We start from the raw sequence: 17,464 nt of genomic DNA on the forward strand, positions 1-17,464 counted from the left end.
TTATACTGTATGTTAGTGGTATATTTGTATATAAAGTAGATTGTGTGTTTTACAGTACCTTATACTGTATGTTAGTGGTATATTTGTATATACAATAGATTGTGTGTTTTACAGTACCTTATACTGTATGTTAGTGGTATATTTGTATATACAGTAGATTGTGTGTTTTACCTTATACTGTATGTTAGTGGTATATTTGTAGATACAGTAGATTGTGTGTTTTACAGTACCTTATACTGTATGTTAGTGGTATATTTGTATATACAGTAGATTGTGTGTTTTACAGTACCTTATACTGTATGTTAGTGGTATATTTGTAGATACAGTAGATTGTGTGTTTTACAGTACCTTATACTGTATGTTAGTGGTATATTTGTATATACAGTAGATTGTGTGTTTTACAGTACCTTATACTGTATGTTAGTGGTATATTTGTATATACAGTAGATTGTGTGTTTTACAGTACCTTATACTGTATGTTAGTGGTATATTTGTATATACAGTAGATTGTGTGTTTTACAGTACCTTATACTGTATGTTAGTGGTATATTTGTAGATACAGTGATTGTGTGTTTTACAGTACCTTATACTGTATGTTAGTGGTATATTTGTATATACAGTAGATTGTGTGTTTTACAGTACCTTATACTGCATGTTAGTGGTATATTTGTAGATACAGTAGATTGTGTGTTTTATAGTACCTTATACTGTATGTTAGTGGTATATTTGTATATACAGTAGATTGTGTGTTTTACAGTATCTTATACTGCATGTTAGTGGTATATTTGTAGATACAGTGATTGTGTGTTTTACAGTACCTTATACTTTATGTTAGTGGTATATTTGTATATATAGTAGATTGTGTGTTTTACCTTATACTGTATGTTAGTGGTATAATTGTATATACAGTAGATTGTGTGTTTTACAGTATCTTATACTGTATGTTAGTGGTATATTTGTATATACAGTAGATTGTGTGTTTTACAGTACCTTATACTGTATGTTAGTGGTATATCTGTATATACAGTAGATTGTGTGTTTTACAGTACCTTATACTGCATGTTAGTGGTATATTTGTATATACAGTAGATTGTGTGTTTTACAGTACCTTATACTGCATGTTAGTGGTATATGTGTATATACAGTAGATTGTGTGTTTTACAGTACCTTATACTGTATGTTAGTGGTATATTTGTATATACAGTTGATTGTGTGTTTTACAGTACCTTATACTGTATGTTAGTGGTATATTTGTATATACAGTAGATTGTGTGTTTTACAGTACCTTATACTGCATGTTAGTGGTATATTTGTATATACAGTAGATTGTGTGTTTTACAGTACCTTATACTGCATGGTAGTGGTGTATTTGTATATTTGTTTACTTATATACCTTAAATTACATATACAATTATACAATACATGATCGTGGTGTACATGATTCCCCCCCCCCTTTCCTTCTCCTCCTCTCCTCTCCTCCTGATAACCAGTAACATTGTGTTTCTACCTGATTGGTGTGTTTCTATAGTGAATCAATTAGCCTGATAACCAGTAACATTGTGTTTCTACCTGTTATTTTGTTCCTACAGTGAACGAAGGAGGAATTAAACAGCTGTCCAATTATTGCCCGGATCCGGGGGAACCTGAGAACGGCAAGCGCCGAGGCTCTGACTTCAGGTGAGCTCGTCTGTAACTAAACATGCCTGTCTACCTCCCTCACCTGGGCCTGTGTCCTAAATGGGCCCTGGTCAGACCTACCTCACCTGGGCCTGTGTCCTTAATGGGCCCTGGTCAGACCTACCTCACCTAGGCCTGTGTTCTAAATGGGCCCTGGTCAGACCTACCTCACCTAGGGCTGTGTCCTAAATGGGCCCTGGTCAGACCTACCTCACCTAGGCCTGTGTTCTAAATGGGCCCTGGTCAGACCTACCTCACCTGGGCCTGTGTTCTAAATGGGCCCTGGTCAGACCTACCTCACCTGGGCCTGTGTTCTAAATGGGCCCTGGTCAGACCTACCTCACATGGGCCTGTGTCCTAAATGGGCCCTGGTCAGACCTACCTCACATGGGCCTGTGTTCTAAATGGGCCCTGGTCAGATTTACCTCACCTGGGCCTGTGTTCTAAATGGGCATTGGTCAGACCTACCTCACATGGGCCTGTGTTCTAAATGGGCCCTGGTCAGACCTACCTCACCTAGGCCTGTGTTCTAAATGGGCCCTGGTCAGACCTACCTCACCTGGGCCTGTGTTCTAAATGGGCCCTGGTCAGACCTACCTCACCTGGGCCTGTGTCCTAAATGGGCCCTGGTCAGACCTACCTCACCTGGTCCAGTGTTCTAAATGGGCCCTGGTCAGACCTACCTCACCTAGGCCTGTGTTCTAAATGGGCCCTGGTCAGACCTACCTCACATGGGCCTGTGTCCTAAATTTGCCCTGGTCAGACCTACCTCACCTAGGCCTGTGTCCTAAATTGGCCCTGGTCAGACATACCTCACCTAGACCTGTGTCCTAAATGGGCCCTGGTCAGACCTACCTCACCTGGGCCTGTGTTCTAAATGGGCCCCGGTCAGACCTACCTCACCTAGGCCTGTGTTCTAAATGGGCCCTGGTCAGACCTACCTCACCTAGGCCTGTGTTCTAAATGGGTCCTGGTCAGACCTACCTCACATGGGCCTGTGTTCTAAATGGGCCCTGGTCAGTCCTACCTCACATGGGCCTGTGTCCTAAATGGGTCCTGGTCAGACCTACCTCACCTAGGCCTGTGTTCTAAATGGGCCCTGGTCAGACCTACCTCACCTAGGCCTGTGTTCTAAATGGGCCCTGGTCAGACCTACCTCACATGGGCCTGTGTCCTAAATTGGCCCTGATCAGACCTACCTCACCTAGGCCTGTGTCCTAAATTGGCCCTGGTCAGACCTACCTCACCTAGGCCTGTGTCCTAAATGGGCCCTGGTCAGACCTACCTCTCCTGGGCCTGTGTTCTAAATGGGCCCTGGTCAGTCATACCTCACATGGGCCTGTGTTCTAAATGGGCCCTGGTCAGTCCTACCTCACATGGGCCTGTTTCCTAAATGGGCCCTGGTCAGTCCTACCTCACCTAGGCCTATGTCCTAAATTTGCTCTGGTCAGACCTACCTCACCTAGGCCTGTGTCCTAAATGGGCCCTGGTCAGACCTACCTCACCTGGGCCTGTGTTCTAAATGGGCCCTGGTTAGACCTACCTCACCTAGGCCTGTGTTCTAAATGGGCCCTGGTCAGTCCTACCTCACATGGGCCTGTGTCCTAAATGGGCCCTGGTCAGTCCTACCTCACATAGGCCTGTGTTCTAAATGGGCCCTGGTCAGACCTACGTCACATGGGCCTGTGTTCTAAATGGGCCCTGGTCAGTCCTACCTCACATGGGCCTGTGTTCTAAATGGGCCCTGGTCAGTCCTACCTCACATGGGCCTGTGTCCTAAATGGGCCCTGGTCAGTCCTACCTCACATGGGCCTGTGTTCTAAATGGGCCATGGTCAAACCTACCTCACATGGGCCTTCTAAATGGGCCCTGGTCAGAAGTAGTTATGATATGATGCCCTCTGATGATCAGCCATGGAGTCAGTTGGAATATAATGCATCCTCTAGACTACAGACCCTGGTAAATAAGAGACAAAACTAGATATTTTTAATAGCAGTTATGGCTTCAGTCCATCTGTCCATAATATGTCCTCAGTCCATCTGTCCATAATCTGGCCTCAGTCCATCTGTCAATAATCTGGCCTCAGTCCATCTGTCCATAATATGTCCTCAGTCCATCTGTCCATAATCTGGCCTCAGTCCGTCTGTCCATAATATGTCCTCAGTCCATCTGTCCATAATATGTCCTCAGTCCATCTGTCCATAATATGTCCTCAGTCCATCTGTCCATAATATGTCCTCAGTCCATCTGTCCATAATATGTACTCAGTCCATCTGTCCATAATATGTCCTCAGTCTATCTGTCCATAATATGTCCTCAGTCCATCTGTCCATAATATGTCCTCAGTCCATCTGTCCATAATATGTCCTCAGTCCATCTGTCCATAATATGTCCTCAGTCCATCTGTCCATAATATGTCCTCAGCACATCTGTCCATAATATGGCCTCAGTCCATCTGTCCATAATATGTCCTCAGTCCATCTGTCCATAATATGTCCTCAGGTCATCTGTCCATAATATGTCCTCAGTCCATCTGTCCATAATATGTCCTCAGCACATCTGTCCATAGTATGGCCTCAGTCCATCTGTCCATAATATGTCCTCAGTCCATCTGTCCATAATATGTCCTCAGTCCATCTGTCTACAATATGTCCTCAGTCCATCTGTCCATAATATGTCCTCAGTCCATCTGTCCATAATATGTCCTCAGTCCATCTGTCCATAGTATGTCCTCAGTCCATCTGTCCATAGTATGTCCACAGTCCATCTGTCCATAATATGTCCTCAGTCCATCTGTCCATAGTATGTCCTCAGTCCATCTGTCCATAATATATGTCCTCAGTCCATCTGTCCATAATATGTCCTCAGTCCATCTGTCCATAATATGTCCTTAGTCCATCTGTCCATAATATGTCCTCTGTCCATCTGTCCATAATATGTCCTCAGTCCATCTGTCCATAATATGTCCTCAGTCCATCTGTCCATAATATGTCCTCAGTCCATCTGTCCATAATATGTCCTCAGTCCATCTGTCCATAATATGTCCTCAGTCCATCTGTCCATAATATGTCCTTAGTCCATCTGTCCATAATATGTCCTCTGTCCATCTGTCCATAATATGTCCTCTGTCCATCTGTCCATAATATGTCCTCAGTCCATCTGTCCATAATATGTCCTCAGTCCATCTGTCCATAATATGTCCTCAGTCCATCTGTCCATAATATGTCCTCAGTCCATCTGTCTATAATATGTCCTCAGTCCATCTGTCCATAATATGTCCTTAGTCCATCTGTCCATAATGTCCTTAGTCCATATTCCAAATGATCCTAAAGCTTCTTATTATATTAGACTGTGTGGGTGGAGTTGACTGTGTGGGTGGGGCTAGACTGCGTGGGTGGAGCTAGACTGTGTGGGTGGGGCTAGACTGCGTGGGTGGAGCTAGACTGTGTGGGTGGAGCTAGACTGCGTGGGTGGAGCTAGACTGTGTGGGTGTAGCTAGACTGTGTGGGTGGAGCTATACTGTGTGGGTGGAGCTAGACTGTGTGGGTGGAGCTAGACTGTGTGGGTGGAGCTAGACTGTGTGGGTGGGGCTAGACTGTGTGGGTGGAACTCCTCTCAACCTTTTTCTTCTAAAGACTTCCCTTTATTACATGAATGTGTTGTTATGTGTTCAAGCATTGGAGCGACGGCTCAGTTTACCTGTGATGAGGACCATGTGCTGCAGGGCTCCAAAACCATCACCTGTCAGAGGGTGGCTGAGGTGTTCGCTGCCTGGAGCGACCACAGACCTGTCTGTAAAGGTGAGGCCCTCTTCCTGGTACATCTAATATAGATACGACGCTGCCTGGAGCGACCACAGACCTGTCTGTAAAGGTGAGGCCCTCTTCCTGGTACATCTAATATAGATACGACGCTGCCTGGAGCGACCACAGACCAGTCTGTAAAGGTGAGGCCCTCTTCCTGGTACATCTAATATAGATACGACGCTGCCTGGAGCGACCACAGACCAGTCTGTAAAGGTGAGGCCCTCTTCCTGGTACATCTAATATAGATACGACGCTGCCTGGAGCGACCACAGACCTGTCTGTAAAGGTGAGGCCCTCTTCCGGGTACATCTAATATAGACAACTGCTTTGATTAAACCAGGGCCTGTGGATATATGCAGATTCTAATGGTCAAACCTTTACCTCTGTTTAACATTGTACGATAGCAGAGAATATTACACCAGCAAGGTATTATTCCCTCTCTGCATTTAAACATCTCACTCTCCTGTCTCTTGTTTCAGTTAAAGAGCTGCAGGACATTGACTAAACATGACATATTCTAGTATCCCGTTTAAACATCTCACTCTCCTGTCTCTTGTTTCAGTTAAAGAGCTCCAGGACATTGACTAAACATGACATATTCTAGTATCCCATTTAAACATCTCACTCCTGTCTCTTGTTTCAGTTAAAGAGCTGCAGGACATTGACTAAACATGACATATTCTAGTATCCCATTTAAACATCTCACTCCTGTCTCTTGTTTCAGTTAAAGAGCTGCAGGATATTGACTAAACATGACATATTCTAGTATCCCATTTAAACATCTCACTCCTGTCTCTTGTTTCAGTTAAAGAGCTGCAGGACATTGACTAAACATGACATATTCTAGTATCCCATTTAAACATCTCACTCCTGTCTCTTGTTTCAGTTAAAGAGCTGCAGGACATTGACTAAACATGACATATTCTAGTATCCCATTTAAACATCTCACTCCTGTCTCTTGTTTCAGTTAAAGAGCTGCAGGACATTGACTAAACATGACATATTCTAGTATCCCATTTAAACATCTCACTCCTGTCTCTTGTTTCAGTTAAAGAGCTGCAGGATATTGACGAAACATGACATATTCTAGTATCCCATTTAACCATCTCACTCTCCAATGCTCTCCTAGACTCTCTCTTTTTTTATTTTTAATTTTTTTATTTAACCTTTATTTAACTCGACAATTTAGTTAAGAACAAATTCCATTCTGATGGCCTACCAAAAGGCAAACGGCCTCCTGCGGGGACGGGGTATAAAAAATAAAAAATAAAGTAAATAAAATAGGGCAAAAACACACACAAGAGAGACAACACAACACTACATAAAGAGAGACAACACAACACTACATAAAGAGAGACACCACTACACTACATAAAGAGAGACAACACAACACTACATAAAGAGAGACAACACAACACTACATAAAGAGAGACAACACAACACTACATAAAGAGAGACAACACAACACTACATAAAGAGAGACAACACAACACTACATAAAGAGAGACAACACAACACTACATAAAGAGAGACACCACAACACTACATAAAGAGAGACACCACAACACTACATAAAGAGAGACAACACTACACTACATAAAGAGAGACCCAAGTCAACAACACAGCATGGTAGCAACACATGACAACACAGCATGGCAGCAACACATGACAACACAGCATGGTAGCAACACATGACAACACAGCATGGCAGCAACACATGACAGCACAGCATGGTAGCAACAAATGACAACACAGCATGGCAGCAACACATGACAACACAGCATGGCTGCAACACATGACAACACAGCATGGTAGCAACACATGACAACACAGTATGGCAGCAACACATGACAACACATCATGGTAGCAAAACACATGACAACACAGCATGGTAGCAAAACACATGACAACACAGCATGGCAGCAACACATGGCAACACAGCATGGTAGCAACACATGACAGCACAGCATGGTAGCAACACAACATGACAACACAGCATGGTAGCAACACATGACAACACAGCATGGCAGCAACACATCACAACACAGCATGGTAGCAACACATGACAACACAGCATGGTAACAACACATGACAACATAGCATGGCAGCAACACATGACAACACAGCATGGTAGCAACACATGACAACATAGCATGGTAGCAACATATGACAACACAGCATGGTAGCAACACATGACAACACAGCATGGCTGCAACACATGACAACACAGCATGGTAGCAACACAACATGACAACACAACATGGTAGCAGCACATGACAACATAGCATGGTAGCAACACATGACAACACAGCATGGTAGCATAACATAACAACACAGCATGGCTGCAACACATGACAACACAGGATGGCAGCATACACAACATGACAACAACATGGTAGCAACACAACATGACAACACAACATGGTAGCAACACATGACAACACAGCATGGTAGCAACACATGACAACAAGGCATGGTAGCAACACATGACAACACAGCATTGCAGCAACACATGACAACACAGCATGGCAGCAACACATGACAACACAGCATGGTAGCAACACATGACAGCACATCATGGCAGCAACACATGACAGCACATCATGGCAGCAACACATGACAACACAGCATGGTAGCAACACATGACTACACAGCATGGTAGCAACACAACATGACAACACATCATGGCAGCAACACATGACAACACAGCATGGTAGCAACACATGACAACAACATGGTAGCAGCACATGACAACACAGCATGGTATCAACACAACATGACAACACATCATGGCAGCAACACATGACAACACAGCATGGCAGCAACACATGACAACACAGCATGGTAGCAACACATGACAACACAGCATGGTAGCAACACAACATGACAACAACATGGTAGCAACACAACATGACAACACAGCATGGTAGCAACACATGACAACACAGCATGGTAGCAACACATGACAACACAGCATGGTAGCAACACAACATGACAACACAGCATGGCAGCAACACATGACAACACAGCATGGTAGCAACACAACATGACAACACAGCATGGTAGCAACACAACATGACAACAAAGCATGGTAGCAACACATGACGACACAGCATGGCAGCAACACACATGCCAACACAGCAACACAACATGGTAGCAGCACAAAACATGGTACAAACATTATTGGACACAGACAACAGCACAAAGGGCAAGAAGGTAGAGACAACAATACATCACACAAAGTAGCCACAACTGTCAGTAAGAGTGTCCATGATTGAGTCTTTGAGTGATTGAGTCTTGTTTCAGTTAAAGAGCCGCGAAACATTGACTAATCAAGACATATTCTAGTCTCTCATTTAAACATCTCACTCCTGTCTCTTGTTTCAGTTAAAGAGCCGTGGAACATTGACTAAACAAGACATATTCTAGTCTCTCATTTAAACATCTCACTCCTGTCTCTTGTTTCAGTGAAAACGTGCGGATCGACACTCCAGGGTCCATCGGGGACGTTCACCTCTCCCAATTTCCCCATCCAGTACGAGAGTAATTCCCACTGTGTGTGGATTATCACTGCTAGTAACCCCAATAAGGTATGGTTTATATACTTAGGCCTTTACCTGTCAGCTCACTCCTAGCCTCTCCTAGTCTCTCCTAGGCTCTCCTAGTCTCTCCTATGCTCTCCTAGTCTCTCATAGTCTCTCCCAGTCTCTCCTAGGCTCTCCCAGTCTCTCCTAGTCTCTCCTGGCCTCTCCCGGTCTTTCCCAGTCTCTCCTAGTCTCTCCTATGCTCTCCTAGACTCTCCTAGTCTCGCCCAGCCTCTCCCAGTCTCTCCTAGTTTCCCCTAGTCTCTCCGTGTCTCCTAGTCTCTCCCAGTCTCTCCAGTCTCTCATAGTCTCTCCTAGTCTCTCCTATGCTCTCCCAGTCTCTCCTAGTTTCTCCCAGTCTCTCCTAGTCTCTCCTATGATCTCCTAGTCTCTCCTAGTCTCTCCTAGTTTCTCCCAGTCTCTCATAGTCTCTCCTATGATCTCCTAGTCTCTCCTAGTCTTTCCTAGTTTCTCCCGTGTCTCTCATTGACATTGAAGTCATTATCTACGCTTCACATTACCATGTGTTAGCTAACGTTACCTAACGTCATTAGGATAATTATGCACTGTTCCTGCATTGCTAATTCAACACACTGCAGGCATAGGCCGCATCACAAAAGGCACCATGTTCCCTATTTAGTGCACTACGTTTGACCAGTGGCCATTTGGTAAAGTGCACTATATAAAGAATAGAGTACACTGTGGGACGCTGCGCTGTCCTGTCCCCAAAGCACAGACACTACAAGGTCCTAGAGAACAACAGAAGCATGTTGCCGTCATGTTTCGCTGTTGGCATTCGACAGGAATGTGACACGCGTGGCATTTTTAAAGCTTTAATCTGAGCTCCGTGTGGACGAGGTAGAAATACACTTAAATACAACAATATTCAACCTTTTTCTTCATTCAGATTAAGCTTCCCTGCATGTGTCATGTTATATGTTAAAAGCTTCCCTGCATGTGTCATGTTATATGTTAAAAGCTTCCCTGCATGTGTCATGTTATATGTTAAAAGCTTCCCTGCATGTGTCATGTTATATGTTAAAAGCTTCCCTGCATGTGTCATGTTATATGTTAAAAGCTTCCCTGCATGTGTCATGTTATATGTTAAAAGCTTCCCTGCATGTGTCATGTTATATGTTAAAAGCTTCCCTGCATGTGTCATGTTATATGTTAAAAGCTTCCCTGCATGTGTCATGTTATATGTGAAAAGCTTCCCTGCATGTGTCCCGTTATATGTTAAAAGCTTCCCTGCATGTGTCTCGTTATATGTTAAAAGCTTCCCTGCATGTGTCTCGTTATATGTTAAAAGCTTCCCTGCATGTGTCATGTTATATGTTAAAAGCTTCCCTGCATGTGTCATGTTATATGTTAAAAGCTTCCCTGCATGTGTCATGTTATATGTTAAAAGCTTCCCTGCATGTGTCATGTTATATGTCAAAAGCTTCCCTGCATGTGTCATGTTATATGTTAAAAGCTTCCCTGCATGTGTCATGTTATATGTTAAAAGCTTCCTTGCATGTGTCATGTTATATGTTAAAAGCTTCCCTGCATGTGTCATGTTATATGTGAAAAGCTTCCCTGCATGTGTCCCGTTATATGTTAAAAGCTTCCCTGCATGTGTCATGTTATATGTTAAAAGCTTCCCTGCATGTGTCATGTTATATGTTAAAAGCTTCCCTGCATGTGTCATGTTATATGTGAAAAGCTTCCCTGCATGTGTCATGTTATATGTTAAAAGCTTCCCTGCATGTGTCATGTTATATGTTAAAAGCTTCCCTGCATGTGTCATGTTATATGTTAAAAGCTTCCCTGCATGTGTCATGTTATATGTTAAAAGCTTCCCTGCATGTGTCATGTTATTTGTTAAAAGCTTCCCTGCATGTGTCATGTTATATGTTAAAAGCTTCCCTGCATGTGTCATGTTATATGTTAAAAGCTTCCCTGCATGTGTCATGTTATATGTTAAAAGCCTCCCTGCATGTGTCATGTTATTTGTTAAAAGCTTCCCTGCATGTGTCATGTTATATGTTAAAAGCTTCCCTGCATGTATCATGTTATATTTGGTTGTGTGTATGGTTAAATAAAGGGAGGAGAGTAGCTCGGTCACGGTCAGCTACGATGCATCCCAAATAGCATCCTATTCCCTACCTAGTGCATTACATTTCATCCGGGCCCATATGGCTCTGGTCAGAAGTTGTGCACTATATTGAAAATAGGATGCTATTTGGGATGCATCGTAGGTGACTGTGACCAGAAGATTCATAAAAAGGGAAGACAGAGAGGCAATTCATTATTTCAGTCAATAAGTTCATCTCAAATTGCATCTTTGCATGATTGCTTCTCAGTATTTGATTTGTGTTCTGAGGGGGATTGTCAAATCCATGCCATTAGCAATCTATAAAGTCCTCCCTGAAGACCATTTGCAGTGCTTCTGGTACGAACAATTCAGGGCCTTGCTTTTGGTGAGAGACAACACACACTCTACTTGACGAAATGCATCCGTTTTGACAGGACTTGTTAGGATTCATTTGGTTTCTTTGTTGTGCCGTCGAATTGTCTTTCACTCATTGTGAACCGAAAAGCTGTGTGGGCGGATATTTAGTAAACATCAGAAAATGACTTGAATGAATATGATTCCGAACACTCTCCCAAAGGTGTGTTTGATGCGAATCAGCAGCTGCCAGTACGTCTGTTTATGAACGTGATGTGAGGTAAATGTGGAACGATTCTCCGGTCACATACTGTGACTTGATGATGTAATAGCAGTGCATACAGTGCAGTAGCTGGGTTGGATTGTGCTTCTGTTATCTCCTCTAAAGCTTTCTGTCAGCGGTGGATTAGCTGTCGTTTTACCAGATACCACGTCCTATTGTACAGCCAATCAAAGGAACACATTGTTTATTTCTGCTGTCAAAAAAAGTTAAATAAAGCGATGCGTTCATGATTTTGTTGTCCAATGAATAATGATGTGTATATAATATAATAATATAAATATATATATATATCATATTATAATATAAATATAATATAAATGAGTGGAAAATACGTTGGCTTTATATGTTGTAAATGGGTTTACTTCCAACAGGTTATCCAGGTCAACTTTGAGGAGTTTGACATGGAGATCGGCTATGACTCATTAACCATCGGCGACGGAGGGCAAGTTGGAGACTCAAGAACTATAATACAAGTGTAGGTATTATACTTGAATTATCCTCGGATCCCACAACCACATCTAGCTGTGAGATTACACTTAAATAAACATGTCTGTTGTTCGATGGTTCAATTAAGTCCACTTACATTCCATGTTGTTTTAAAATGTTAATATTAACTTTATAACTAATTAACATATGTGTTGTTTGATGGTTCAATTAAGTCCACTTACATTCCACGTTGTTTTTAAAATGTTAATATTAACTCTATAACTAATTAACATATGTGTTGTTCGATGGTTCAATTAAGTCCACTTACATTCCACGTTGTTTTGAAATGTTAATATTAACTCTATAACTAATTTACATATGTGTTGTTCGATGGTTCAATTAAGTCCACTTACATTCCACGTTGTTTTAAAATGTTAATATTTAATATTAACTCTATAACTAATTAACATATGTGTTGTTCGAGGGTTCAATTAAGTCCACTTACATTCCACGTTGTTTTTAAAATGTTAATATTAACTCTATAACTAATTAACATATGTGTTGTTCGAGGGTTCAATTAAGTCCACTTACATTCCACGTTGTTTTTAAAATGTTAATTTTAACTCTATAACTAATTTACATATGTGTTGTTCGAGGGTTCAATTAAGTCCACTTACATTCCACGTTGTTTTAAAATGTTAATATTAACTCTATAACTAATTTACATATGTGTTGTTCGATGACTCAATTAAGTCCACTTACATTCCACGTTGTTATAATTTTTTTATTTAACTCTAACTAATAAACATGTTTGTTGTTTACAATAATGACTTATCATCAAGTTTCTCTTACATGCCTGGTTGTATAAAAAAGTTAAATAGCTTTTAGGATAACCCTGTCTCTTATTTCTGTTTTTGTATTTAACCTTTATTTGGACAGATAAGTCAATTAAGAACAGATTCTTATTTACGATTACAACCGATCTGATTGGCTGAAGGGCAGTATTGTGACGGGCCATTGGTTGTATTGTGCTCTTATCTGCAGCCTGACAGGTAGCTTCGTGCCTGACCTTATTGTCAGCATGTCCCATCAAATGTGGCTGCACCTTCAGTCTGATGAGAGCGTGGGATCAATCGGCTTCAAGATCAACTATAAAGGTACAAACACTATCAAACTCTTTAACCCTAGACACAGTATACAGTCCTCCTCTGTGCTGATAATGATAACATGTTGAGATACAAACACTATCAAACTCTTTAACCCTAGACACAGTATACAGTCCTCCTCTGTGCTGATAACGATAACATGTTGAGATACAGACACTATCAACCGACCTTAGCCCATGCCTGTCCCAGACCTAGCACCCAGCCCCTATCCCCAGTCCGTATCCCCAGTCCCTATCCCCAGCCCCTATCCCCAGCCCTTATCCCCCTATCCCCAGCCCCTATCCCCAGCCCTTATCCCCAGCCCCTATCCCCAGTCCCTATCCTCAGCCCCTATCCCCAGCCCCTAGCCCCCAGCCACTATCCCCAGCCCTTATCCCCAGCCCTTATCCCCTGCCCTTATCCTCAGCCCCTATCCCCAGCGCCTATCCCCAGCCCCTATCCCCAGCCCTTATCCCCAGCCCCTATCCCCAGTCCCTATCCTCAGCCCCTATCCCCAGCCCCTAGCCCCCAGCCCCCAGCCCCTATCCCCAGCCCTTATCCCCAGCCCTTATCCCCGGCCCCTATCCCCAGCCCTTATCCCCAGCCCTTATCCCCAGCCCCTAGCCCCCAGCCCCTGGCCCCGAGCCCCTATCCCCAGCCCTTATCCCCAGACCTTATCCATAGCCCCTATCCCCAGCGCCTATCCCCAGCCCTTATCCCCAGCCCTTATCCCCAGCCCCTATCCCCAGCCCCTATCCCCAGTCCCTATCCCCAGCCCCTATCCCCAGCCCTTATCCCCAGCCCTTATCCCCAGTCACTAGCCCCCAGCCCCTATCCCCAGCCCTTATCCCCAGCCCTGATCAACAGTCCCTATCCCCAGCCCCTATCCCCAGCCCCTATCCCCAGCGCCTATCTCCAGCCCTTATCCCCAGCCCCTATCCCCAGCCCCTATCCCCAGCGCCTATCCCCAGCACCTTCCCCAGCCCTTTCCCCAGCACCTAGCCCCAGCCCCTATCCCCAGCCCCTATCCCCAGCACCTCTCCCCAGCACCGTCCCCAGTCCCTAGCCCCCAGCCCCTATCCCCAGCCCTTATCCCCAGCCCTTATCCCCAGCGCCTATCCCTAGCCCCTATCACCCAGCCCCTATCCCCAGGCCCTATCCCCTGCCCCTATCCCCAGCCCCTATTCCCAGCGCCTATCCCCAGCCCCTATCCCCAGCCTCTATCCCCAGCCCCTATCCCCAGCTCCTTTCCCCAGCACCTTCCCCAGCCCCTTTCCCCAGCACCTAGCCCCAGCCCCTATCCCCAGCCCCTATCCCCAGCCCCTATCCCCAGCACCTCTCCCCAGCACCGTCCCCAGTCCCTAGCCCCCAGCCCCTATCCACAGCCCTTATCCCCAGCCCTTATCCCCAGCGCCTATCCCCAGCCCCTAGACCCAGCCCTTATCCCCAGCCCCTATCCCCAGCACCTCTCCCCAGGACCATCCCCAGTCCCTAGCCCCCAGCCCCTATCCCCAGCCCCTATCCCAGCACCTATCCCCAGCACCTATCCCCAGCCCCTAGCCCCCAGCCCCTATCCCCAGCCCCTATCCCCAGCCCCTATCCCCAGCCACTATCCCCAGTGCCTATCCCCAGCACCTATCCCCAGCCCCTATCCCCAGCGCCTATCCCCAGGGCCTATCCCCATCCCTTATCCCCAGCACCGTCCCCAGCACCGATCCCAGCACCTATCCCCAGCCCCTAGCCCCCAGCCCCTATCCCCAGCGCCTATCCCCAGCACCTATCCATCCTAAACCTGACCCAGGACCAGCCTACCTCCATCCCAGACCTGGCCCAGCACCAGACTACCTCCATCCTAGACCTGGCCCAGGACCAGACCTTCTCCATCCCAGACCGGGCCCAGGACCAGACCTTCTCCATCCCAGACCTGGCCCAGGACCAGACCAACTCCATCCCAGACCTGGCCCAGCACCAGACTACCTCCATCCCAGACCTGGCCCAGGACCAGACTACCTCCATCCCAGACCTGGCCCAGGACCAGACCTTCTCCATCCCAGGACCAGACCTTCTCCATCACAGACCTGTCCCAGGACCAGACCTTCTCCATCCCAGACCTGTCCCAGGACCAGACTAACTCCATCCCAGACCTGGCCCAGGACCAGACCTTCTCCATCCCAGACCTGGCCCAGGACCCGACTACCTCCATCCCAGACCTGGCCCAGGACCAGACCTTCTCCATCCCAGACCTGGCCCAGGACCAGACTACCTCCATCTCAGACCTGGCCCAGGACCAGACCTTCTCCATCCCAGACCTGGACCAGGACTAGCCTACCTCCATCCCAGGACCAGACCTTCTCCATCCCAGACCTGGCCCAGGACCAGACCTTCTCCATCCCATACCTGGCCCAGGACCAGCCTACCTCCATCCCAGCACCAGACCTTCTCCATCCCAGACGTGGCCCAGGACCAGACCTTCTCCATCCAGACCTGGCCCAGGACTAGCCTACCTCCATCCCAGGACCAGACCTTCTCCATCCCAGACCTGGCCCAGGACCAGACCTTCTCCATCCCATACCTGGCCCAGGACCAGCCTACCTCCATCCCAGGACCAGACCATCCCAGACCTGGCCCAGCACCAGAGACCCTATGAGACAGATACTATCAGTATCAAACAGATAAAGGACTAACATTTGACTCATCCCTGTCTCTTTCTCTGACAGAGATTGATAAGGAGAGTTGTGGAGATCCAGGCACACCTCTGTATGGCTTCCAGGAGGGCAGTGGGTTTCTGAACGGGAACGTGCTGCGGTTCGAGTGCCAGTTTGGCTTTGAGCTGATTGGAGAGAGGATGATCACTTGTCAGAACAACAACCAATGGTCTGCTAACATCCCCATTTGCATATGTGAGTATCTGGACTTGCAGAGTATGGAGAGTATGTTCATTGTTTGAAATTCCATGTTAAAAAGCACAGTAATTCTGTGGAATATGTTTTTTATTACAATAAGTAAGGAAATACATTATTCCACTTTTCAGGTTTATGTCCCATACGTAACAGAGTAGACCTGTTAGGAAAACCCTCCCATGCTGCCTCGGTGGAATACCTTAATGAACATATGAATATGCGAACATAAACATTTCTACACCTAACCCACTCCTTTTTCCTACTCCCACAGTCCCATGTTTCTCCAACTTCACGGCGGCCGTGGGCACTGTGCTGTCCCCTGACTACCCAGAGGGCTATGGGAACAACCTGAACTGTGTGTGGATCATCATCTCTGAACCAGGCAGCCGGATCCACCTGGCCTTCAACGACTTTGACCTGGAGCCTCCATACGACTTCCTCACCGTGAAGGACGGAGACCAGGTAATGGATTGATTGAGACCAGATAATGGATTGATTGAGACCAGGTAATGGATTGATTGAGACCAGGTAATGGATTAATTGAGACCAGGTAATGGATTGATTGAGACCAGGTAATAGATTGATTGAGACCAGGTAATGGATTGATGGAGACTATGTAATGGATTGATTGAGACCAGGTAATGGATTAATTGAGACCAGGTAATGGATTGATTGAGACCAGGTAATAGATTGATTGAGACCAGGTAATGGATTGATTGAGACCAGGTAATGGATTGATTGAGACCAGGTAATGGATTGATTGAGACTAGGTAATAGATTGATTGAGACCAGGTAATGGATTGATTGAGACCAGGTAATAGATTGATTGAGACCAGGTAATGGATTAATTGAGACCAGGTAATGGATTAATTGAGACCAGGTAATGGATTAATTGAGACCAGGTAATGGATTGATTGAGACCAGGTAATGGATTGATTGAGACTAGGTAATAGATTGATTGAGACCAGGTAATGGATTGATTGAGACCAGGTAATGGATTGATTGAGACCAGGTAATGGATTGATTGAGACTAGGTAATGGATTGATTGAGACCAGGTAATGGATTGATTGAGACCAGGTAATGGATTGATTGAGACCAGGTAATGGATTGATTGAGACTAGGTAATGGATTGATTGAGACCAGGTAATGGATTGATTGAGACCAGGTAATGGATTGATTGAGACCAGGTAATGGATTGATTGAGACCAGGT

At 45.3% G+C, this 17,464-nt stretch overlaps 1 protein-coding gene across 2 annotated transcripts in view; it reads left to right on the top strand.

Annotated features, from left to right (window-relative positions):
- Window positions 1-17,464, top strand: part of LOC110512917 (CUB and sushi domain-containing protein 3) — a 522,509-nt gene that overhangs the window by 155,741 nt on the left and 349,304 nt on the right. For both annotated transcript variants that reach the window (XM_090215889.1, XM_090215891.1), the window contains exons 8-14: window positions 1,590-1,677; window positions 5,353-5,477; window positions 8,952-9,073; window positions 12,153-12,256; window positions 13,252-13,364; window positions 16,070-16,252; window positions 16,524-16,714. In XM_090215889.1, the coding sequence (XP_090072015.1) occupies window positions 1,590-1,677; window positions 5,353-5,477; window positions 8,952-9,073; window positions 12,153-12,256; window positions 13,252-13,364; window positions 16,070-16,252; window positions 16,524-16,714 (926 nt within the window). The remainder of the gene's footprint in view (window positions 1-1,589; window positions 1,678-5,352; window positions 5,478-8,951; window positions 9,074-12,152; window positions 12,257-13,251; window positions 13,365-16,069; window positions 16,253-16,523; window positions 16,715-17,464) is intronic.

Source organism: Oncorhynchus mykiss, chromosome 2, assembly GCF_057628025.1.
Source record: "Oncorhynchus mykiss isolate SJ-2025 chromosome 2, ASM5762802v1, whole genome shotgun sequence".
NCBI classification, from domain to species: Eukaryota; Metazoa; Chordata; class Actinopteri; order Salmoniformes; family Salmonidae; genus Oncorhynchus; species Oncorhynchus mykiss.